General features: G+C 44.3%; 1 protein-coding gene across 1 annotated transcript; it reads right to left on the bottom strand.

Annotated features, from left to right (window-relative positions):
- Window positions 1-3,065: 3,065 nt before the first annotated feature.
- shha (sonic hedgehog signaling molecule a) lies at window positions 3,066-10,729 on the bottom strand. The gene is made up of 3 exons (XM_070986548.1): window positions 10,151-10,729; window positions 5,883-6,144; window positions 3,066-3,833 (listed from the first exon to the last, which is right to left on the bottom strand). The coding sequence occupies exons 1-3, from the start codon at window positions 10,448-10,450 to the stop codon at window positions 3,154-3,156; spliced, it is 1,242 nt and encodes a 413-aa protein (XP_070842649.1). The 5' UTR covers window positions 10,451-10,729; the 3' UTR covers window positions 3,066-3,153.
- Window positions 10,730-25,406: the final 14,677 nt, after the last annotated feature.

Genomic DNA, 25,406 nt, shown 5'->3' on the forward strand with positions numbered 1-25,406 from the left:
CTCGTTGGAAACAGCTTGTCATCAAAAAACCAAAGAAACTGCGTTTTCCTTCATATTCTCAAACCAGGACTGACTGCATTAATGTTGCACTTGGTTTAGTTGGATTCATGTTGTCTTCACATGAAGCTGGGGACCAACATCGAGACAGAATTTAAAAAAAAAAAAAAAAAGGACCAAAATGTTGAGCTCTTGACTGTGATTAAATGCTGTGTTTTAATACAATTTAAAAACAGCGCTGCGGTTGAAGAAATTTGAGACCGTGAACACTTGACCTCCTGCAAACGTCTTCAAAGACAGCACCAACAGGGACGGTCGAGAACTCACTGGAGTAACATTAACTGCATCAAATCGAAGGGTTTTAATGGTCATACTGTTACATCTGACAACGCTGATTGAATTTCTTTAAAAATGTAAATTGTGTAGAGCATTTCTGAAGATCTGTCCGTCTTCTGTTTTATCTATCCAACTTTTTGATCATGAGCTTATTCGCATTTTGTCTTAAATAGTTGTGGTTCAGTTTATTGACAGTAGAGGAGGAGGCAGTAGTAAAGGTGTGCGACAATGTTTAAGACCAAGTCCTTGAAAAATCACTTTACCCTCTAACTTACCGCTCAGGTCTTGAGCTCTCGGCCGGTTGCTGCCACAGACGAGTGAATGGGAGAAGGGAGCGCTGCCATTTGCAGAACTCTCTTAGAAACGGGGAGTTTTGTTTTCCAGAATGCCAGACTGTTCATGTTTGCAAATGTCAACATTTGTAAAAGCCGTTGTTGAGCTCCAGCAGACTGAGGGCCCCCAGAGGGATTAGAGGAGGCTCTGTTTACCTGCTCTGAGGAATGCTGCCCTGCACGGACGCTTTTGTATCTGTCAGGGACCCAGGGTCACAGCGCCGGGAGAGATGGGCCGCTTTGTCCCTCTCTAAAGTTTCCACCTCACAGTATCAACAAGGAAACACAATGTGGGCGACCCGGGAGGAGGAAATGGAATTCCTGCTCATGTCGCTACAGTGTTCAGAAACTCAGGTTCAGTGGCCTCGTTTACCTTTGATAAGCCTGGTGAAGGATGGGATCAGTTCTGTGATTCTGATTGGAAAAACATGGTAGATATTGTAAAGTTTCCACATTATTCGCCTGTACTTTGGTCATTCATTTGCACTTCTGCTTCTTAATACTTCTCATCAACACCCCACAGATGTACCCAAATTAGCTTAAATGGTAGTTAACCTGTGAATAGCTTCAGCTTCCTGTCTGTGAGTGCAGTCAGTTTTCGTGTTATTTCCACCTTGCTAGCCAGCACTACCGGTGCCTCACCACATGGTGTCGCCCTTGCACAACTTAATACAGTCAGAATCCGATGCTGTAATCAATCTCAGAGATATGTAGCCTTCTAATACCTCAGCACACCTCAAGAGGACAAAAAAAATCATCACTAAAACCTCCCTATTAAGTGCTACATGCATACTTTAAGTCCCTGTGAAAATATTGGAGGATTATAGCGATTTGTTAAGACTCACAAACGTGTTACAGAGCTGTGATTTCAACAAAGGCTGCGTTTCTTCCTTTGGACCGGACTGTCAGTCACTGATGGAGCAGCCTGACCTCCAGCAGCAGACACCGAGAAGCGTTTAGGGCCAACAAACACGCTTGTGTTTAATTTGTCTGCAAGGTAGAAGTTATTTGCGGAGGGCAAACCTCGTTAAATTCGACATGGGCGCTCAACATTTCGCAAGCACGCAAAAGGTAGTTCAAAGCGCCATATTTTCCCCATTTTGGAAAAGCCAGCAAACAGGGAGAAATTGTTTGCGAGCGCTCCCAGTAGACTCAGCCCGCTCAATTACCTTGTAAAACATTTGTTATATGTTAATTATAAGCAGCCAAAATGAAGACTGTGCTCGTTATAAAGGAAAATTGGGCCAAAGGGGAACTATCACTGCAAGCTGAGCGGATTTGTTAATCAATGAGCTGCTCCAACAGCTGATCTAAGACCTGAAAATGTCTCATAATGTCTCCAAATGATCCTCTTTGTGTTTCCTGTGAAGCTCAGTTCAGACAAAGACATGTAACAACTGCAAGTTTGAAGATTTTCTTTATCTCATTTTGTAATAAACATATAAATAATAAACTCTAGACATTTTTGACGCATCGCCCTGTTATGAAAGTTAACTGGTATGGTATGGCTATATAGACTATCCAAACTTTGCATCTGCCGCAGGTCATTTCTATAAAACTATTTCCCTATTACAAAATATGAAAAGAAAAATACATTTTAGTACATTTACAGGAGTTACTTATTAATTTATTTAACGAAACTGTTTCAGTACTACTTTAACTGTTACTGAATTGTCAGAATCTGCATTTAATATTTTTCTCAGAAGAAAACAGAAAAATAGAAACACAACCAAAAAAAAAAAAAAAGCAGAGAATGCAGACATGAGGCAGAATATCTGTCCCTCTCCGACAACTTAAACGAACAGTTTCCAAAATAATAAAAATCTTAATAAACCAAGCAGTACAAGATTTTCCAATACTTTCCCAACTACTGTATTTAAATTAAAATATATTCTCATATCTTACACTATTTCAAATAACGAAATGTGATTCGGTAGCGATCTGTCAAAATCTAATTTACAATTCTGTGTATAAAAATATAATTTATGGAACCCCGCGAAGTTTGTTCTCCCCAAAATATAACAGTCAGTTGCACATATATGCACATATGAACATTACAACCTGTCAAAGTTAGCTCCTTTCTACATGGTCTCCTTTCTCTTTGCGATATTTTTTTTTTCCTTTTTCATTTTTTCGTCTTTTTTTAACATATTTTTTTTCTCTCTTTTTTTTTTGCATTTGAGATATACAAAAATAGATTATGCACAATTTGCCGCTCACACCGTTTCAGAATCCATTTGTGTGACAGCAGCGAGTTCACATGAGAATAAATTATTCAAAGAGAAACTTTTTAAGGCTCCATTCATTCTTTGAAAGGGGATAACATGGAAAAGTCACTGAAATAAATATCCCAACTCCGCTGGGGCCTTTGTCTTGTTTGTTTGTTCGTTCGTTTTTTAATTATTATTATTATTTTATCTTTTTTTAATCTACTGAATAGTTCGTGTGTCCTACATTTAAGTCTCGTTCTGCTCCTGGAGTTGAGGTTTCAACTTGGGTATACTGACATCCCGAGTGGATGGATCGAGTGGCTGTCCAAGAGCCATGTTCCTAATTGATAAAGGATCTTGGAGTACCAGTGCACTCCGTCGTTCTGTGCACTGACTTGAGGCTGGGAACTGAAAAGCAACGAGGACACCCAGTGGGCGAGCCTGACAGGTGCCAGGGCCCAGTGCGCCAGGACGTGGTCTTCGATCACTGCGTAACAGGACGCAAGGACCTGGTCCACAACGACGGTCCCCTGCACGGTCACCGGCGCAAACGAGCCCTCGTGCTCTTGCGTGTAAATCCGTTTTACGGTCACAGGGACGAGCCGACTTCGCTCGGCGTCAAACACGAACACCTTCTGTCCACGCTGGACTTGGCTGGCGAAGACTGCCGACATCCGCTCCTCTCGCGTGGAGTTGTGGCCGACGAAGAGGAGGTGCGCGGCGGTGAGGGTGATTTTCTGGCCCGAGTCGGTTTCGATCACGTAGAAGAGCCTCCTGGTCGTCGAGTCTTGGTCTATGAACATGATGAAGTCGGTGTAAATCGGGTTTCCATCGTCATCTGCTGCCAGGACCCTGTCGCCGGTTCGGAGGTCTTTGACCGGCTTCTTGGTGCCATCCTGGAGGGTGACAGTGGAGGAGCCTGGGAAGCAGCCGCCTGACTTTGCTGCCACTGAGTTTTCTGTTAAAACAAAAGACCGTGTTGTTAAAATCCGATTTTGTGCCTTCAGAAATGTTTATTAAGAGGCAGAACCCACTGTGGCACTGCAGAATTATTAAAAAAAAAAAAAAACATCCACAAGACACGTCAAATGCGCAAAAGCAGCATTAGCTAAAACTTTTAACCACTGTCAGAAGTTTAAAATAAATAAATCACAGGTGCCTTTGCCACCGCAGTGCGGGACCACCGCCCCATTCAAAAGCCCATTCAGGAGCCTTCCTTCTTTTCTCGTGTTTGTATTTTTCCTGCCGACACACATCATGGTGGGCCATATGCATTTTGCATAATGATGCCTGTCTGCGCCTCCATGCCAAATGCGTATTGGCTTGGCCCACGTTGTCTGAGACGAGAAAAGCGAAAGCCTTGGCTCATCTATTCTTAATTAAAAAAAGAAAGAAAGAAACCAATAAAGAGCAGGCATTGTTATTCTAAATCAGCTTGTGGATCGAGCTACTCTCGGTAAAGAACACTTACGCCGTTCCCAGCTACTCTTCCCATATTTACTCAGGTGCAGAAACCTCCATGTGACAATTCACACAAATAGGCGACTCACAACTACTATTTACCCAGTGGAGCCACTTTTCCAAGCCTCTCGAGTTGTAGATTTGAATTTAAATGAGGGCCCGGACTCTTAAATGCTTTCTGTTGTGCAACATCAATGTCCCCTCTTTCTACCACCTCTCCCTGCTTTGTTGTCAGTCTTGATGACAATAATTTTGGCCTTGGTGGAGCTCTTCACATACCAGTCTCTAGGATCACACTGTCTTGCACACAGAAAAGGGGGTTTCCTACCCAGAATTTGGGGCTTTTAATCTTCTTTTAAGATTCCCGAGCATGAAATAAGGTGACAACTGAAAACCAGATTTAGCCCAACCAATTCAACATTGTTCAGCCAAATCCTTTTGGTAAAGTCGCATGACCCCCAATGACACGTCGGCCTGGCCCATACTCTGATCTCAAAACGTGTGTGTTGAATGATAAGTAAGGGATTTATCAATAAAGTCTGAGCTCAGAAAAAGAGCCACGGTTCATCAATCAGCGAGAAGAAATGTGTTCTGTGCGCCGTAGGTGTCCTTCAGCGTGCGGTGAAAGCCCGAAATGTTATTTTAACCAATAAAAGGAGCTTAAATGAAGCTTGTGTTAAAATTTAAAACTGGATCTCAAAGCTGAGATGAATAAAACGCACCTAAATAGCTTTAACAAGCAAGTTTTTTCGTTTTTCCGCCATATGATAAAATCCAAAATTGTACCAAATTCCCTAAAAACGTCATAATTCCGAGCGTTTCTATTTTGCTGTCCGCCGGTGCGCCAAAACCCAGAGAGGACACAAAAAGCTTTGTTTTTCTAGGTCACACCGAGGAGCCTTGTTAGATTATGATCGTGGTTCCCACCAGGAGACAGTGTGGGGCGATGTAAGATCAAGAAATAAGCTGCATGGGGAAAAGCTGGGATGTGGCCATACGTCAGTCATAGAGACAGACTTCACCGCGTCAACACTCCAACGCCTGGTCTGCGCGCTCGATTACCTCATCAGACAGACACAGTGTCCACTACAAGTTCTTGTGATTAATCACTGATTGACAATTTAGACATTATTGATGATAAAGAAATGTATAGTTTTGAGATAGAAATGAATCTACTGTCGCGGTTTGTTTGTTTGTTTGTTTGTTGGAGCTCTTAAATGTTGATTGGTGACTGAAATCCGTTTTTTGGACTCTGTCATGAGATGACGCATGAAAGGCATCACCTTCATTTCTCTCTGACACCTGCATGACCTCTGATTTACTTTTCCCTCACAAACAGCTGCACAAACTCTGATTTTGGAAGTCTTCTAGAAGGTGAAGCAGGACAGGAGCTTCCCTGCGCTGCACCTGCTCTTTGGATGATTGCATTCGCACCTGACGGGAAACGCGCACTGGTCTTATCTGGTTATTTTCTCCGCCACAGTGCGCATGACCGCTTTTCTCTGGGCACATTATGATGGGTTTTCCTCTCATCTCGCAGCCATACCTGCTTTCACAGAGCAGTGGATGTGTGCTTTGGATTCATAATAGACCCAGTCGAATCCGGCTTCCACCGCCAGCCTGGACAGAGTGCCGTATTTGCTCTTGTCTCTGTCCGAGGTGGTGATGTCCACGGCCCTGCCCTCGTAGTGGAGCGACTCCTCGAAGTGGTGTCCGTCCTCGTCCCAGCCCTCGGTGACCCTCAGCTTCACCCCTGGCCACTGATTCATCACTGAGATGGCCAGAGAGTTCAGCTTGTCTTTACACCTCTGCGGGAAGGAGAAATGGACCAATTAGTCACCTGTTGTGTGTCATGGCTTGCAGATATAAGCTGTCCGTGGATAAAATGCGGAAAAAGTCTGAATCTAGAACAGCAGTTTCCACCAAAGCATTTCTTTTATTGGCACAATTTTCTGTTGCCAAGAGTAGCAGGTGCTCACAACTGACTAAAAATATATCTTTTGGTCAGAGAAATAAAGCTTTAGACCGCATGCGCCACACATGGAAGTTTGTCTCCCCCCAGAAATAGCTGCAGAGATATCTGCTTTGCTGGCTTGATGTCTGCTGTCCAGTATAGCGATACCGATTAAAAACCACACCTCTCCATCCCCACCTGACGCCCCTGATTCCTCCCAGCTGAGGTGAAACACTGGCACTGAGCTGCATCCCTGGTGCTGAATGTGAGCTTACATTTCTCAGTGTGAGCAGCAGCGTCAGAGGGCACATCTCGGATAGGAAAGCTGCCGATGAAATATTGATAAGGCACCGCATTCGCTTCACTGGCCTATAACATATGGGTCTTTTGGTCTTGGAAAGGTGCGAGCAGCGTCCCTTTCTCTCTGAAAGTGTCGCATTGGGCACAACATGCATCATTACGAATTCATGAGCTTGTATTAGGCCATGGAATGAGCGAGTCCTTTGTTGGTTGCAACTTGTTTGTTTTCTTTAAATCAATAATTGATATGCAGATGATATGAAGATGATCTTCAAGAGCAGCTGCTGCCTTAAAATATCTGGAGTTTGTCCTATGAATAAATCGTCGCGCCCCAGCCTCTCCGCGCGCTCAATGAAGATGCTTGGCCTTCTCCAAGACAACTATTCTCGACACTCAACCAATATGTCAAATAAAACATCACAAAGAGTCTTTTCACTCCAACCGCGGAGGGAAACTTTCATTATTCCTCTCCTGCAAAGTCTTGGGAAACGTGACATGCCTCCTTAAGTCGGTGTGTTTTGGCTGCTGACTGACAGACTTGTGAAATATCCAGGGGTGGTACGGGGCGCACAGAGGAGCGTCTGTGTGTGTCCTCTTCCCTTATGGACAGCCTGAGTGTCCTGAACCAGGAATGTTCACACAGACCCCAAAAACTCGTGTAACAAAAAAAGAAAGAAAAAAGGAGCTTCCACATATATCAGTGGGTGTTTTATGAGGATATCGCACTTGTAGAATGTGTTGAATAAAAAACCGGCCCCCGAAAAACCTCCCACATTCTGAGGAGGATTGTCGGAGTCAAGAGCCGTAAAGCTTAACCTATTTATTAATTCATTAGGTCGTGTGCCGCAAATCAAGCCAAATTCTGCTCAGCCACCGTGAAGCGCAGCAGGGCGCCCTAGACCGGCGCTTTGTGCTCGGGGTAAAGTTGTTCAACAGCCTCCCTCTTAATCTTTTCACAAATGATTTGGTTAGAGGAAACACTTATCAGCTACCTGTCAGTGCAAACAAGCCGCCAGCTCATCTCCTTTCCGACGCGTTTGCACTGTGGGCAGAGACTGCAGCCTCCCAACAATGCTACACTGCAAGAAACACAATAACCCACGTTTAAAAGCCGTTTAATCTGGTGTTGGACCTTTTCTGAAAAGTGCAAAGCAACGTTTGCCGGTGTGGCTGACGTGGTTTCACAGGACAAATCAACTATTTTTTCTACATTTTCTAATTCTGCTTTACAAGTTGTCTTTGAACAATGAAACTTCGTTGGAAACACACTGATTAATTCCAGCAATCTCACTGCTCCACAAGAGAACATTTCCACTCAAACTGAGATAAGTCACATTTTACGACTGAAAATGAAACAATCGTGTGGATTAGGTGAGTAAGATTGATGCCCCTGCTCATCTCAGGCCCCGTCACTCCGGGAAACACTATCTGTAAATGTCTAAAACGCCTCTGCTGGCAGCGTTCCTCGGAGAGAGCTGTGTGTTACCAGTATCACGTATTATAGTCTTAGGCTAGACCTCAGTGAATTGATTGATAAGCACATTTCTTGCACACACCTAAGGGAGTGACTGCAGGCACGTGCCTTGTTTCATGTGCGACTCCAGCATATATTTTCCGAAACGTAAGATAACGAGGAAAGTCTGCTACATTCGTGCGTAAAACTCCGTGCGTAAAACCCACAAGATTCATGCGTAAAGCCGCGGAACAGCGCAAAGACCGTTGGCACAGCGTAAATCCCCATGTGATAATGCTTATGCCCCTGGCAGAGTCGCCTACAAAACAGCTACAGTCTTCCTCTTTTGGATGTAAATGCCAGAATTTGATGGCTTTGTAATGTCACGGACGATAACGACAATCTCACCTGTTTCAACTTACTGTGGCCTCCCGCTAACCAAAGGTCATAAGTTCAAATTGCGTTACAGACTCAGTGAGGGGTGCCTTAAGAGCGCTTTCATGTTCGTGTCACACTTCGAGCCTCTTGTTGTGTTTTCTGTAAACACTCGGATGCTGAATGGAAAGCGGATGATGAACCAGAAGCCACAACTATTGACCCTTTAATAAAATCTATAAAACACAAATCGGCTCTCAAAACATGTTATTATAAGGACCCTAAGTAGACAAACTTCATGCACAGGTGCAATATATAATCATATTTTATCTGAGGCACTCCCTCTTCTATGAATGATTTTCTACAGAGCCGTAAACACAACTGTTTATACAGCAGGTGGGGTGTTTTACTCAGATTGAAACCTTGCAGACACCAATATTCTAAGAAATGAAGAGCACTGAAATCAAACTGGTCTCCTTTTTGCTGGAGACCTCGGAACCTCCTCGAGGATCCGCGGGGGGTTCCCTGAACCCCAGTTTGGGCATCACACCCCCACGCGCCCATAATTTCATGCTCTGTGTGTATGAGAACCTATAGGTGCATCTCAGAGGCGGTGTGGGGAGGGCTGAGAGGGACGCCGAGACCGCACGCACAGTGAATATTTCATCGGAGCTCGTGCTCATGCATGGTGCGAGGCACGGGTTCAGGGACTCCGGCGCGCGCCTGGCTTCATCACCACCAGCACCAGCACCATCACCACCGGCATTTTATTATTACTGAGCCAATATCACCCAAGCGCCTTTAATAATTCACCAGCCTCTGAGTGCTAAAAGTCATGCTGAAGAGACGCGGCATCCTGCAGCCTGGAAAGAAATCAAGGCTGCATCTCTCCGATGTATTGTGAGCCTCGTCTTATCTGCACGGATCGAGCTATGAGCTTTGGTAACTAACTGCCTACATGAGGATGGAGAATTTAAAAAAAAAAAAAAAAAAAAGATGTCATCATCCATTGCAAGCAAGGCACCATCACCCCTGTGCGCCTTGCTCCTATAATTGACCGAGTCCCACCCATTTCTGAAGTCCTGGTAGTGTCCAGAACACTCTCAAAGAAATGTCACTGTTTTCATGCACTGATGCACACCATGCGAAAGGCTAAATTACAGCAGCCTGTGCGAGAAAATGTCTGATTGAGCCACGCCATGCCTGAATAAGCCCGGCTGTTTGAAGCGGTGCGCATCACCAGCTCCCCGTATTCATGGCTGGAATAAAGAAAAGGCGCTTAAAACAAGCTGCAATGTTGAGCTTAAACAGGCATCAAATGCTGAATGTGCTCGCGAAATGTAAGGCAACGCGAATGCGCGCCTGTGAAACAACAAATAGAGCCTCACAAAGATACAAATATAGATATGAGGAGAGGGGCACATTAATATTTTAAATACACTGTCACAATCATGAAGGCCGAGTGTCCTGACTGTCCGCCTGCACATCACTTCTCCAGCTGGATTTCTACATTCGCTTCAAGCCTGCAGCCTTTGAAAACTCCCATGCTGCTGCATAAAGCGCATCTGCTTTTACAGTCAAGTTAAATGGCTCAGTGTGAAGAGTTCAGCAGCGGGTAAAACAGACTTCACTTAAGGTGCGCAATCAGTCTGACAAGGAGGTTGTTGCAGTGCGCAGTGATGGTGCGTTAGGAGACGGGCAGTAGGGGAAAAAGGTTATTCTGTCTCCTTACCTGAGTCATTAGCCTGTCGGCACCGGTGTTCTCCTCATCCTTGAATATGATGTCTGTGTTATAATTGGGAGTCAGTTCTTTAAATCGCTCGGAGTTTCTTGTGATCTTGCCTTCGTATCTGCCGCTTGCCCCGAGGGTCTTCTCCGCCACGTTGGGGATGAACTGCTTGTACGCAAGAGGTGTCAGCTTCTTCGGGTGTCTTCTCCTGCCGTAGCCCCTGCCCGGTCCGCATCCCATCCCAGAGGACACCAAGGACAAGCAGATGAGACCGACCAATACGATTCTGGTCCAGAGCAGCATTTTTGTCCTTTAAGATCTCAAACGAGTCGCCGCTGCTATCTCTACCGTCTGCCTCTCCCGGCTCTCGCAATGTCCTTGTCTCCTCCTCTACTTCGCCTTCGCCTGGTCTCTACTGTGGCAGGTGCGGAAATGAACGCCTTAGACAAATGGTAATAACGGGGCACATCGAAGGAGAGTTTAAAAAAAAAAAAGTAGTGAGGGAATTAAAAGCCACGGGATCTCTAGTCGAGCTGCAGCCGCTTGTGTGAGGCGACCGCTTTTACTGCTTTGTATTATAGCACCGATCTATAGCAGGGGAGGGATTTGATTGGCTCGCCTAGACAAACCCTCCTGATGTTATCCCACAAAAAAATCTTAAAAGATTTCTTCCACCTGAGGGTTAGCCTGTGTTGCGGGGAGGAGGGGCTGTTCCATGGGAAAACATCAATTATAAACCGTCTTTTTTTTCACCCTCCCATTTTCCAGATTTCACAGGAAAGGCAGGACAGACAGGAGCGCTTGCACGGTGCCGGGCTCCAATCTGAAGCGGTGTAGTTAGGTGAAGTGATTTCAGTGTGTGTGTGCGGTGATTGAACTGCGTCTGGGATAACTTTCTGCACAGATTGCATTTCGCAGGAGAATAAACCGGCCCGTGGACGCGCACTGCGCACGCATGTGCTGGATGTTTTTTTCTCTGTGGCCCCGTAGCCACCAAACAAATGAATGAAGAGTTTACTCACTGTGCGAATGATTATTGTAGTGGCTTTGAATCTGAAATACGTTGAAGTTTCTCCGCATGCCAGCGTGACTACACGCACGAAAATCGCTTTGGATACGTTTCGCACCACTTGGGTTAATCAGAGTCTAGAGAAATTTGAGGAAACATGACGGAGTTTTGGTTTCACGCCACTCAAACTCAGTCAAACTTAAAAACAAACCTGCACTTATATCTGTACAGTGCGCGCACCGTGCGCCCCTTGTTGCGCCCCCCTCCTTTTTACGCATCAGAACATATTAAATGATGATTTCACCCGATTCATTTAATCTGTGCCTATACTCATCTAATTACAGTATATATTGTCACAACTCGGACTCACATCATGAAGAAGACTCCGTCTGAATGGCAGACTTACAGTTCATTAAGGCTTTAGAGAGTGTATTCCAGGCACGTCCGACTCATCCAAGACTCTTTCTTATTGTAAGCAGCCTGTTTAGTGCGTAAAATGTTCTGCGTGCATCCACTATGGATCACCCATAGGCTCTCCTACACACCGTATCTCTTCCAAAGTCCACCTCATTGACAGATTGAGCCTTGGTAACCACTGCATTTACTGGCCACAGCAGTGTAACTTTCTCTGTACTCTCTCCTTTAAAGGAGCGAGGGGGGGCTTCCTGCTCTCATGACAGCAGTAACACCCAGCACTGATTTCCCACTTGCTGGGGTGTTAAAACAGATTTCATTTCAATCACCAAGCTTCCTGAGTTGGTTTTAGCCCGACACACACTGATAGTTATATACCTGTGATTAGAGCCAATTAAGAAATGTTTAAGTGACGGTGTTGTTGATTAAAGAATGCATCACCATCACACATAAAACACGACTGTGTCCGCATTCAAAGCGTATCAGACAAAAACAGATTTCCTAATTGTTTCAGGAAGTCAAATTATTTGTATGATAACAAACCAACTGTTAGAGTAATTACAGGAAGAGGGGCTGTTTTGGAGCAACTTTAGCTCTCATCACACTGACAGTGTGGCACAGGTGCTCTGAAGTGAGGACAGATATGCCAGTCTTTGGTGTGGCTTCAGTCTCATTAAACCTCACTCTGGCTGACCTCCAGTCTGGTTCAGTCTGTGCCAGGGTTGTGGCAGTGCAACCAGGGCAGGTGAGACTACCTGCCGCTCGCCGAGACCGTGAACATCAAGTCTCGGCCAAGAGATGGCTTGGGCACTTGGCTCACTGCTGGGCAACCCCGACCAAGATATTCCACTACCAGTGATGGCTGTAGGTCTGAATATCACTGAATTCCCTCTGTTTTTGCTAAGTGTCATAGAGATTCTCAAGATGTCTTTCTGCAGAGGTGCTGTTCAAACACAGAGCTGACAGCAGTGGTGGTGCCCTGAGGGACACCGGAGGCGCTGTTTGGCCCCAGGTCAGAGTCTTGGTTCAGGTGTCACAGCTCTGAGATAAAACTTGGCATGCCACACAAACGCCTCAAAAACGCAGAGACGGGGGGAGGTGAGGCAGCGAGAGTCCATAGAGGCCTCAGTCCTCACATCCAAAGAAGGATGAGAGTGTAATAAAAATGATAATAAGGATTATTAGTGTTATAGAGACTTTAAAGGGTTCTCTGTAAATGAACCAAGTGACAAAATGTGATGCTAAGTGACATGAATAATGCAGAGATTGTGATGAATAATGCAGCCTAAAGAGCAAGGTGTGCTGATGTGAGAGACTGGATTTGAACTTGAGTTTCTCCCACAGAGGAAAGCAGCCATCTCTCAACCCGGCCTGGGGCAAATAGTATTTGCAAACATTACACTTCATTGTTTGGTTTTGACCTCCTTCAGTGCCAGATGGGTGGAGTTTGCGACAATATGCAATGAAAATCACAGCAGACAGTTTAGACAATTAAACAAAGTATCTCAGGTCATTGTAGTATATGAACTTCTGTTTGAGAACTCACCTTGATACTGTCTAAAAAATGCCCTGACAGCTTAAAACAAACACTTCAAATACTTGCAATACCTCCTTATTCCAGTTCTGGACTATAACAGGGTCACGCCTGCTCAGGGTGCATGCATGCTGGGATGTAAACAACCTGAACGGGTCAGCAGATATTCGTAGGGTTAACACACACACAAGAATAATATATTCAACCGCCTATGGATAATTTAGAGTTTGCACTTCAACTTCAAAATAGACATTTTCAGTTTGCCAAGGTGGGTTTGATAGGATTTTATAAGCCCGAGAGCTAAACCACAAAGGAGCTCATAATCCAGCAATTTAAGTTAGAACGAGCAAACTGAAAGTTTTCACCTGACAGCAACGTTATCCAAGTTTTTTGGAAGCTCTGTTGTAAAAGCTATTTGATCATCACAAAGCATAAACAAAGGCCTTTACTAGAGAAAACGCTTCCAAAATCCTGTATGTGTGCTACTATGTGACGTCCCTTTACTCTTTCACGTGCACTGAGCTTGGTTTTGCATATGGAGGTGACACAGCAAAACAGAGGCCGATTTTATGAAACAATTCTGCAGGGATTGAGGGCATTACACAATTCATATTAAGAAGCCGATTGCATGTGATGGCTAATCCAGCATGAGGCGTGAAAACGACCAATGAGTCATCAGTTTTTGGCTCCTTCTGTGTCACATAACAACCTGTAACCCCCCGCCCCCCCAACCTGAAATGCACAGACCTCCCATAAGCCTCTATCCAGTCGGAGGCATCTACATCTGCTCGGTTACTCTTTCTTTAAAAAGCTCCCTCTTCAGCCTGACATTCAAGGGAATTAAGAGATATGCTTCGAATCAGACTAAATCCACACCCATGTTTGATTTCTTGTGCCACAGTCTCGATCAAGCACGAGCGAGATGCAACTAGAAGTGGTTGAGCGGAGTTTTACCAGTTTAAGTCCCCCCAATTACTGCTTTAAAGCCTCCTCCTGTCTGAATGTTTTGTAACATTGTTAGACGGATTAAAACTACAGAATAATCACGCACAAACATATAAGTAGTGTCAGGCTTTCTGTGTTGTTTTCCTTTGCTGCAAATAGGGTTTCCTTTCTTGCAGGCAAACAGAAAGCCAGCCATACCACAACTCATTGTGGTTTTCTGTTGCAGGTGGGGTCCGCATTCAAACCTTTATCCTGTTCTGAACTTTTGACAAACAGTTTATAGCACGGACATGCTGTCGTCTATCCCGTGAACATGTGTACTCTTTTGTCAGCGTAATAAAGTTTGAATAATCTTCCTCTAAATGGTTTATCTAAGCCGCACGCATCGAGCATTATGAAGAGGTAAAGAGACAGAATTCATCTGAGCAGATTCAGGTGCCCTGAGGCTACTCTGTCAAGCACAATGGAAATTTCACAATACAGTATCTGGAATCACAGCCCTCAGCGTGCCCCGGAGTCTGTAAAGGCATTTTATTTGCACTCTCCAGCCGCTCCCAATACTTAAACATTAAACGCCAAGGCTAGACAGGCAAAACCACTTTGAACTGCAGTGCAGGGTGAACTCAGTGGGAGGGGAAGGAGGTGAGTGAGTGGTGAGCGGGGGGCTGTGGTGTGTGTGTGTGTGTGTGTGTGTGTGTGTGTGTGTGTGTGTGTGTGTGTGTGTGTGTGTGCGATACTCCACCAGGTGAGTCAGCGCTGGCCGCCGTGCAACACCATCACAATCTTAAGCAACGGTGACGGAGAAGGGAAGGGCTCGTTCTCACTGATATGTACATGCGACTGTTTACTTTCTGACGTAACCGAGTGAAAGAATTTACATCTAAACAAGTTGTTTTGTCTGTCGAGTGCTAGAAATTTCTTTCTTTTATTTCTAAGAAAACAAGGGGGATTATGCCGCTTTTTTCTAAAATGACTCAAGTTGTTCTATCGTTCTATCCGTAACTGTTCAGAAACACAGTAAATAATCATCTTAAAGGAATAGTTTGACATTTTGGGAAATACCTTCATTCACGTTCTTGCCCAGAGTCAGCTGAGAAGATTGATACCACTCTTGTGTCGGTATGCTAAATATGAACCTACGGTTAGCTTAGCATAAAAACTGGAAACAGGGTGAAACAGCTCTTCTGGCTCTGTCTTGCTGTCAGCGTGAAGTTGCCAGACCACCAGTGGAGACTCCAGAAAGTCACAGCTTCAGGCAGTAGTAGTGCAGCGCATAATCCTCCCAAAAAAACCACAACCTGGCTTCTTTGCACCTCAGTCATGGTACAAATCAGATACACAGGATTTTAATGTTATAATTAGTGAGCTTTCACACAAAGTCAGGCTAGCTGTTTCCCCCAGTCTTTACGCTAAGCTAAGATAGGCTAAGATAAGATAAGCTAAGCTATTCATTTCCTGGCTCCAGTTCTATATTTAATGTACAGATGAATGAGCGGTGTCCAACTTGTCATCTTCATGTGGCTGATTTCAGGTCATTTTTGTCCATAAACGTCCTGACAGTTTCTGAGGAGAAACAAATAGGTGTGTGTGTCTTCAGATTCAAGCTGATTTGTCTCTTATTCGAGCCCCAGAATGATATTACCTGAATGGATATGAAGTTGGAGGACTCACAAGAGACAGATGGTGAAGAATGACTGACACCATCTTTGTTTTTTTTGTTGTTTTTTTTTAATCCAGAAGTGACCATATTTGGGCTAGAGGGTAGAGCCGGGGAGGATATGCGTCGCTCCACTTCTATCCTGATTTGATCTGAGTAGGACTGAACATCGTGCTGTAGTGGAGATGACTTGAAACTATCGATTGAGACCACAAACTAATTAGGAAAATGTTTACTGAGGCAACAAATCAAGTTATAAGTAGGGTCATTTTCTCATAAGCTTCCATACGATCACACTTCTTCTTCGCCCCCTGCTGGCCATTAAAAGAATGCAGTTTTAAGGCACTTCCTCTTTGGCTTCACTTTTCAGACCTGGAAGTTCTGTCCACTTGTTATACTATCTATAGTACAGAGACATGTTCCAAAAGTCCTACACTTCCCACAGTGCACCTCTCTAGCATCTTTTCTTACACATTCCCGCCTGGTAAATGCCCACTACTTTCAATCATTTCTAGAAAGTCTGTGCAGGAACTAAATGATCTCACCCTACTGGCAGAATTAAAGGCTGAATGTGGGCTCCGATGCCTCAATAATGTAATAATTTGCATGTCTGTTGTTACGCTGTTAAGTACGACTTGGAAGAATGTGTTGATCAGCAAGGTAAGAGGAAACAGCCTCAATCAAAACATCACCGGTGACTCCAAGACATGAAGTTGTGAAACAGCCTACAACTGACTGACGTTCCGATTTAATCACACCGGTGTTAGAGTATCGGCAATGCAAATATACTTCTTAGTGATGAGCACTCTGCTTCAACATGATCTCCTCAGCATTCGCTTTCATTAAAGCAGGGACACTGATTCTATCTCTCTAATGAGCCCTGAGTGCTTTGAGTGTGTGCCATTTCGCCCTGGGCTATGAAAATGGAGGTTATAATTCCCTCCTGACTAAAATGAGGCGTAGGAACACAACAAACAGCAGGAAAACTTAATCACACCCCGTTAGCAGGCTACTACGCTACCCATGCCAACCACAGTAACCACCTGTGTGTCTGATAGTCAATTATGATATGCCAACATGCTGCTCAGGCATTCCTCTCCTCAATCAGCTCTTTCTCATCTGTCTGAATCATATCTGCAAAACAATGTGTCTGTCATCAAATGACACTCACTTATTTTTGTTAGCTTGGCTGGTTAAAAGGAGATTTCTTGCATATTTCACATTTCCTCAGTATAACCCTGTTTGGCATTGCGGAAACGTCATTTCCTCTGCTCAGGCCTTGTAATTTTTCCCCTTTAACATAAGCCGATGTAACATTGATATTGTTGCATGTATCCCCATTTAAAAAGAGGAAGTGCTGGCACGTTGTGTTAAATCAAAGTCGATAACAATCATTTCCACAGCAACTTATATCCTTCCCGCTCTGTGCGTTCATTCAAACTTTCCTAATCCAGGAAATTGCTGCCACCGATCAAAGTTATTGCCTGGAAGGAACAAGGAAGCCGGGCAAAAGTGACACAGCCTCATATCCTATTATGAGATGTGGTTTTGGATGGACACAGATCTTTGTCAGCTGGATATTTGTTGGCGTTCTGCGCAATGATCAGTGCTCTTCTTCGCCAACAGAAATGGTAGAGATGAGAAACCCAATCATACAAATATTTCCCTCTGGCATACATGTTGAGATGTGTTGATTATTCCCATCCAGGTACGTGTAAACAAACGGTTTACTGTAAATGCACCTGGTTTGGCTGATTAATCACATACAAAAACAACTCAGTCTGAGCAAGCAGCTTCGATCGATCAGCGTGTTTCACGTTTTTAAAAAGCAATGCCCACTACATCTCAAAGTAATGTCGCACCATTGAAATGGTACAGTTCAGTGGGAGGTTTAGCTGTGTTAAGCTAGTAGCGGCTAATGTAGCCTAGAGCGCTACCCTCAAGCACAGAGGAGGAACGCTCCGAGTCTGTTTTTGACCTATGATGATCTGCACAGAGCAGATTGAGCCAGACAGGAAGTCAGACACAGGCGTAGAGTCTGATCAATTTTCAAAATAAAACATCCTGTGCAGACTCCCGATCACACTTTTTTTTTCAAATCACCCTGACTCATGTGACATCACTTGAGGTAATGTTTCTCCTTCTGGAGCTACAAAAGTCTTTATGCACCTTTTTTTTTAATTTGTTGTTGTTGTGTGGAGAAACAGTGCACTTCCCCTTTAAGATGTTTTTTTACACAGCCACCAAATTGCAGAATGACAGTTGAATTAGCCAATGCCAAACAAACTGATGCATCCTGTTTGCTGAACAATCTGGCCATTCTTTGTTTTTGAGCTGTCAGTGTTACACGTTTACATTTTTTTATATTATATTATTGTATCACTTTATTGTTGGTCTGCTTTCTGCTCAGGTGCAGAATGAAGCGAAGGTGGGAGCTGCTGTAGGATAGTGACAAATGACATGCTCTCAGCAGAGATCTTCCCCTCTCTCCCAAACAATTTTGGCTACCCTCTAACAAGAAGAAAAAAAACACTTCCCCATTTTCTGAACTGCCCTTCCCCCTTGTAATTTTTCTACTGTTCCTTATCAGCGTGAGAGTGAAAAGTGATGTGTCTATTGAGCTTCAGTCCAAACAGACAGCGAAAAAGTACACACTTATGCTGTCAGCACGCTCCGAAATCAATTCATCTGATCAGAGGGTAACTGACAGAAAGTGAATCCTGCAGCTGTAGTAATTCACACAAGCAGCAAAACGTCAAAACATGTCAGAATGTGCAAACTGACAAACACTCCTGCGAGTGGGAATCTTCGACTCAGTGGATGTACATGAGTGTGCATATGCGAGGGCACGTGCGTGTTCGACTATAGCAGTGGGAATAACAGCCCAACAGGAGTTAATGAGGCGAGTGACTGACGGAGCAGCCTGCCTGTGTCAACAGAGTAGGAAAGGCAGTCTGGTTGGGAGCTAAGCGTCTGAGAGAGCCCAGGTGAGGAGGGAGAGCGAGTCAGGGAGCCGGCGTTGATGGGAAATGTCAAACGCCGCTCCGGAGGACGAGTCTGATTAGCACCCAGACTGCACTGCACCTTGGCGATGACCCCTGCCTCTCACACTGATTCCCTCCACCGACACCCTGACTAACAAAATCCACCTCGAGACATCTTCATTCGTTTTTTTTGTTTTAACAAGCAGGAACTCCTCGAGAAACTTCAAATAAATCAGGGAAGGACCAAATCCCTTTATGGCAGCTTCATAAAAAGCTGCCAAACAATCAGCCACCGGGCTCCTATACCAATTTTTATGATTTGTTTAGCCGGCGTGGTTGTGTGGGCTCTGGGTTAATTATCTTACGTGGCAGAGGCTTCTGTTTGTGTCCCCTGAGAGAAAATGTGGGGCATTGACCTGCATTAAAAACTCCTTTGATGTCTGATCAGCAACAGGCAGATTAAACTGACAGACAGACAGACAGACAGACAGACAGATAGATAGATAGATAGATAGATAGATAGATAGATAGATAGATAGATAGATAGATAGATAGATAGATAGATAGATAGATAGATAGATAGATAGATAGATAGATCATAACAGACTTGTGCCATCACTGTTGGGTGTGTCTATTTACAAAACAGACACCTCTTACCACACGGCTTATTTTAACCACATGAAAGGGGGATCTGTCTATCTCTCCTTGAGTTGGGCAATATGACAATATATTGTCATGATAGATGTTGGTTGTATTTATCTGTTGATTTGACATATTTAGGAGATGCCTGGAGATGTTGAGCTGTTGCGCGATAAGAAGATTAGGATTAATTGTTTTATTGTTTATTTTATAGCTGGAAACCGGAGCTCGAGGGACAAACAGGGACATCGTCACATTGAAATTGCGACATACACGGCCAGGTTGTTAGTTTGCATGCACATTAGGTCAAGTCCTCTTCATTCAATAGCAAAATACATTGTCCGCACCCTCTAGCACAACACAGACGCGCCCATCAGACATAATTTGTCTGTGTCTTCCAAAACAATTTGAAATTGTATTTGAAAAAAACAGAATTTGGTTTAGGTTTGGTTAGGCTTACGCATTAATAAGACTTTGTGGGATGAAGTATTTGTTGAAAAACATCATAGAGAACGTCACGATGTGGGTAAAGATGACTGCTTCATTAAAGTTAGGGGAGCTTGGTCGTCATGGTTACAATCCTAAACATGTGGGGTAAGGTTAGGGAACAATCATGATCAAAAGATATTGGCTGTTGGTTGGAAACAGGAAAGGAAAATCAACCTGCTGGTATTGTGTTGCTCATTCATTCACCTCCGCCTCCTCCCAACATGGACTTTAACACTGGATGATCCCGTCATGCTACTTCCTCCTATGGCGGCCAGATGCCTTTGTAACCTGAACAAAAACATTTTGGGGCTCTTGCTTCAGTGGCTTCTGTTTTGACATGTTGTCAGATTTTCCAATAACAATATTTAGAAAAAGTCTGAAATACCTCGATTTGCGTACATCTTCCTGCTCGTTTCTGTATTTGCTTGTGTCTTCATTGAGTTTCTGTACGGCAGGCGAATGCTTACCTTAGTTTGCTTGCATTGTACTTTCCTCCATTTGGAGTTGGTGGCCAGTCTTCTTTTAGCTCCGTTTTGGTCTCTACCAGCTCCTGAGGGAAATGTCCGGCTCTTCAGCTGCTGAACGCCTGTCTAGCTCCACCAGCTAGTCGCTAGCTTTGTCTGTCTGCCATCTGTTGCTGGCAGGTATCATGCGATGGGTTTGTGAGAGCTTTTCCTCTTCATCCAGCCGGCGAGACTGAACCAAAACAGGAAACTAGTGTGCTGTAAAACCAAAACAATGATGCTTAAAAAGCTCTAAATAGCTGAGGGGAACCGCAGAGTCGGGTGATCATTTTCGATGGGTTTGTCACTCAAGCGATCCCTTTCATATTGCATGTTAATTCATTTTTAAGCTTCAAGTCGCGGTGCGTTGAGCTCTCTCGGCCACCGTAATATCTGTTCATATTGAAGCCGGTTACATTCTTCCAGCAGGGTTCACACAGTCTAAAGACGTGTCTCTGTACAGCTTGGTAAGCCGGGACTAATCCCATCCTGCCGCTGCAAATTAAACCCCAAGAACTAAATATGTTTCAACAATACAAACAAGGAACTGGGACGTTGCTCTTGGTGGGATACATGGAGAAGACGGGGCTGCATGGGCATGTCAGCACGAGTCCCAAACATCATATTTCTTTGCGTTATCAGAGAGGGTGAGACTTTATCATGAGCCAAACAGTTGTTGGATGTTGCCTTCTGAATCATACAGGATAACGTCTACGAGGTGAAAGTACAACCACGTTTGTCTGGCAGCCCTGGCTGCTAGTGAACTTCTCCACTTCCTATCTGCAGGTGGGAAACTCCTCATCCTTTATCTTTACTGCCTCGGAGCATGGCTGCCCCGTCAGGAGCGCAGGGGAGGAGTTTACGGGCTGAAGGTTTTTTTCGACTGTGCCTCTGCAGGGTGGAGAGGTTTATAAAAGGCTTAGATCACAGGTGAGGGGATCACAGAGGAGACTGTGCAGGTGTTTGAGCAGCGCACTGAAGGCTGTTTTAGTACCGTGTACATATGAACATAATATCACGTCGTACATTATCTTTCAGCTTTGTGAAGACGTGTTCTCTGTGCAGATCAAAAGCACAGGAAACGGACTTGCTCAGAGTGGGGATGATGGTTACACCTTGCAGTGCAGCCAATCTCACAGAGATTATCTCACTCAAGGCTCTTATTATTTAATAGTAGCACAGATTGATTATTGTTTAGTGCTGCTCAAATTGATGTTTATGCTCTGTTCTTGCACAAAAGGTGTTTTCCCACCTTAGGTCCTCTTTTGTTTCTCGAATAACCTCACCTCACACCATTTCTCATAAGAAAATTCCACATTTTTTGATGTATTATAGCATATTTTTCAGCAGCTACGTGGATTTGCTGCTGTTTTGCCTCTTTCCGGCTGTTTTTGTTCAGTTTAGACCCTCTTTTGTTTCTCTATAATCTCACCAAACTATCAGAGGCCGTCTTCCACCGCAGAGTTTTTGGGAAGGTCGGGGCCGGTGTGAGACTTCACCACATCCTCTGCTTGCGTAGCTCCCTGAAAACTGACAGGGCAGTGTGTAAAAGCTCACCCACTCGCTACATTGTCGAGTAAGCTGCCGAAAAGACTGAAGCTCGGCGCTCAAAAATGTGTTGAATTTACTGCCATGAAGGCTTTTTCTTCAAATACAGAAAGTCAGAGACACAGAGAGAAGCCTTATTGTCCAGACTTTGACTTGAAGGAGGTTTGAATGTGAAAACCCAGTGATCGCATGTCATAATCTAGTTTATGTAAATCTGCAGGAGGCAAGAAAGTCCAAAAATCATGAGAACAATTACAAGACCTGCATAAAAGGAGGAAAGACTCATTTGTATTCAGCTTGTCCGCTGGTCTTGTCCCTGTCTGGCTGGATGTCTGGGTCAGGGTTGAAACAACGTGCGGTGTGACGCATAGCAGGCAGATAAATGAAGCAACACTGCAGATAGGCTGATCGGAGGTGTCTTGAGCTATCTGGCCTCATGGCATTAGTCATGACCTGCTGGAGCTCTGTGGTCCTTTGATGTGGAACGAGAAGCGCCTCAACGGAGTCCAAAAATCCCATTAAAATGACAGTTTTGGTCTTAAATCTGATGGTAGATTCTGCTGCAGAAACTATAAAATGTACATGTCACTGTCTTCCATCAAATTATGTCAGTAATTTAACAGGAATAATCACATTCACACAACAAATAATGAAATTACATTTTGCATTCACATTCAATGAAAATAATCTCCAAAATGTGAACTTTTTAGGAAATAGGAAATCATGTTTGTGTCTGAATACCTGAAATGCACTTTCATCTAGTTGATTTTTTTTTTTAAAGTTTCATAAGTACACAGGGTCATCAAAGTAATCAAAGTCAAAAAGTAACAGTCAAAACTTAAGAATCAACTAAACTGGAGTTGTAAGACTTTCACACGTCTGCAATGAATAATAATAATGTGAAGATCAGTGCTGCTCTGATCCCTAAACTATGTTAAGAGCCTTATTTTGCATTGAAAAGACATTTAAGGCACTAATATAAAAGTAGGGAGTGAATAAAAGCGGAGGTAATGGAGGTGGATCGATCTGCGGAAGAAGTTTGCATAAAATCATCTACTGATAGTCCTGACATTGTTGAAAAGGTGGTTGTTAACAGCTCAGAGACAGACTTTTAGAGAGGCGACTGCCGCGGTGCTTAAAGCACTTAAAGAGCAGCGAGTGCATCAAGGAAAAAAAATAAGAGTGAAAAAGGAGAAAGTGAACAACTTTAATGACGGTATGATCAGTGTGCAGCCGCCGTTCTTGTCGCGTAGTGAGCGAGGAAGCTGGCAGGGCTTGAATATGGACTTCTCCCCTGCTGCCGCCATAATTTCCTCCCATCAGAGCACCTTACCTCACGTCTACACCTATATATCACTGCACCTGAATAAAGGCAGAAAGAAAGTGGAGGCAAGAAGAAAAGACACTAAAAAAGAGAAGACGTAGGGAGCGGATGATAAGAATACATCAAAGAATTTTCTTTCTTAGTTTGTCTTCTATAGCAATGCTAAATGTCTGTATGTTATGGTGACCATTCAATCAGAATTTCCACAGTTTCTCACAGTGAAGTCCTGTTTTTCCTCATGCATGTGGAGGATCAGTGTGTGTGAGAGGATCAACAGATGATTTGGGGGCCAATAGGGGGCACTGGGGGCCTAATCCACAAGTTTGGGAGCAAGCAGAAGCTCAAGTAGCACACACATGGCTTTCCCTCTCCTTCCCCACTATTACGCCGAACCTGCTTTGAACTGGCAAACTGAGAAAGATGAAAACTTCATGACTCCTGTGTCATTTGTGGAGATTAATCTGGGGCGAGGCGGCCTCGTGCAATCAATCTTCTGCGCTCGGTGAGACCGCGGACACGGCTGCCGCTGTCTGAACCGTCATCAACGAGTCAGTGATGTCTAATCAGGGCTTGATTGGCACCCTGGGTAGAAACGGCCTGTAAATCAATCAGATGTGAAGTGCAGTTTCAAGGGCTCAGTCGGCTCTCCATAAGCATAAATGCCGCTTCTGTCAGGAATTGCATGCATTTCACATAGTGCAGCTTTAACGTTTAAAGGAAATCTGCTCACTGCATTCAACCTATTCAGCAACTTTGAGAAGCCTTCCCACTAATTATAACTCTGCTCTGCCTCTGTGATGTAGTTGCCGTAGTGAATTATGATAAAGCACATTGTTGTCACCAATTATCCCGCACAGAGAGACTGACCTGCTCTCCTTCTCTGTCTCATGAGCTGTGGTTACCAATGGAAACAGTGCAAGGCTAACATTTACCCTCACTCTTTTGTGTGATGTATTGCAGTAAAAAAAAAAAAAAAAAAGAAGGATGAACAAAGCACAGTCGCATACTGCGTGTGTGAGAGAGAGATGGAGACAAGGCTCTGCAGAAACTAAACTTTCCCAACTAATGTACTTTGCGAGTCTGGCGGTGACAAAGATAAATTAGCCAAAGAAAGAGCAGGGGACGCTTCAACAGCAACCGACCCTCCGACACCAATTAGCAGATTGATTACGCGCCTGAGAGAAGCGGACGCTTGTCAATCAGCGCCACACAAGGGGAGCGACAGGAAGGAGCTGGCGTGGATGTACCTGGAATGTTAAAGGAACAAGAGGCTGCTCCAGGGGAGCTATACAGAGGCACTGATCCATAGGACTATGTAGCGCTCAACACTAACACACTGAAACAGCACAAGGTGCAAATACCACTATGCCACATGGAAGCCCAAATACCTTCACAGGCTGCAGACTCAAATACCTGTATAACTGGAGGCACACAGGCCTGTTGTGATGGCTTGTCATGCACCCTGCTTCCTGTACTCTATGATCTGAGTGGATTAGTGCAAACAATAATTGTGCAGAAGGACTGTGTGCACGTGCATAGATTATTTGCATCTATGTTCTTGTTATGTCCACACACACGCACGCACACGCACACACGCATACATCCTCACATTATCCATCAACTCCCGAGGGGCCGGGCAATGCTGTCCTCTGGATGGTGACAGTCCTGTTCGCCTTCATTTAGCAAGGACACACCAGCAAGGACATAAAGTAAATAAACGCCAGCCGCTAAATTTAGTGCTGCCTGACAGATGCAAAAAGCCCAAAGAAGAAGAGAGAGTTCTTTTTAATTCAGACACGAGAAGGCTGCAACTGCTGCCGTTTGAGGAGATTCAAACCTGCATACCCGCAGGCTCAATCTGATATATAACTTCACAAGTGTAAAGACACACACAGGCAAGTCAACAGTTAAAGTCCAGGCGGCTCAATCCTCTTCAATAAGGCAGTTAAACTTGGAGAAGATAAGGGCACAATTAGATTTGGCTGAAGGAGGAAAGACCATTAGGTCCTGATTCTCTGCCTCCCCCTCAGAATATATGGTCCACAGTAACTCTTAAAAGGATGAGACGATGACATCACCTCCATATTCAGAATACCAACTGCATGAAAGAATGAAAAAAAGGAGAGGAAACAGAAACCAATTTGTTAGATTAAACATTTCTCATGCAGCCACATGATTTAGAAGGTCTGCTGACCGCAGTCGCACAAGGTTTT

The sequence above is a fragment of the Chaetodon trifascialis genome, chromosome 18 (genome assembly GCF_039877785.1).
Source record: "Chaetodon trifascialis isolate fChaTrf1 chromosome 18, fChaTrf1.hap1, whole genome shotgun sequence".
Taxonomy (NCBI): domain Eukaryota; kingdom Metazoa; phylum Chordata; class Actinopteri; order Chaetodontiformes; family Chaetodontidae; genus Chaetodon; species Chaetodon trifascialis.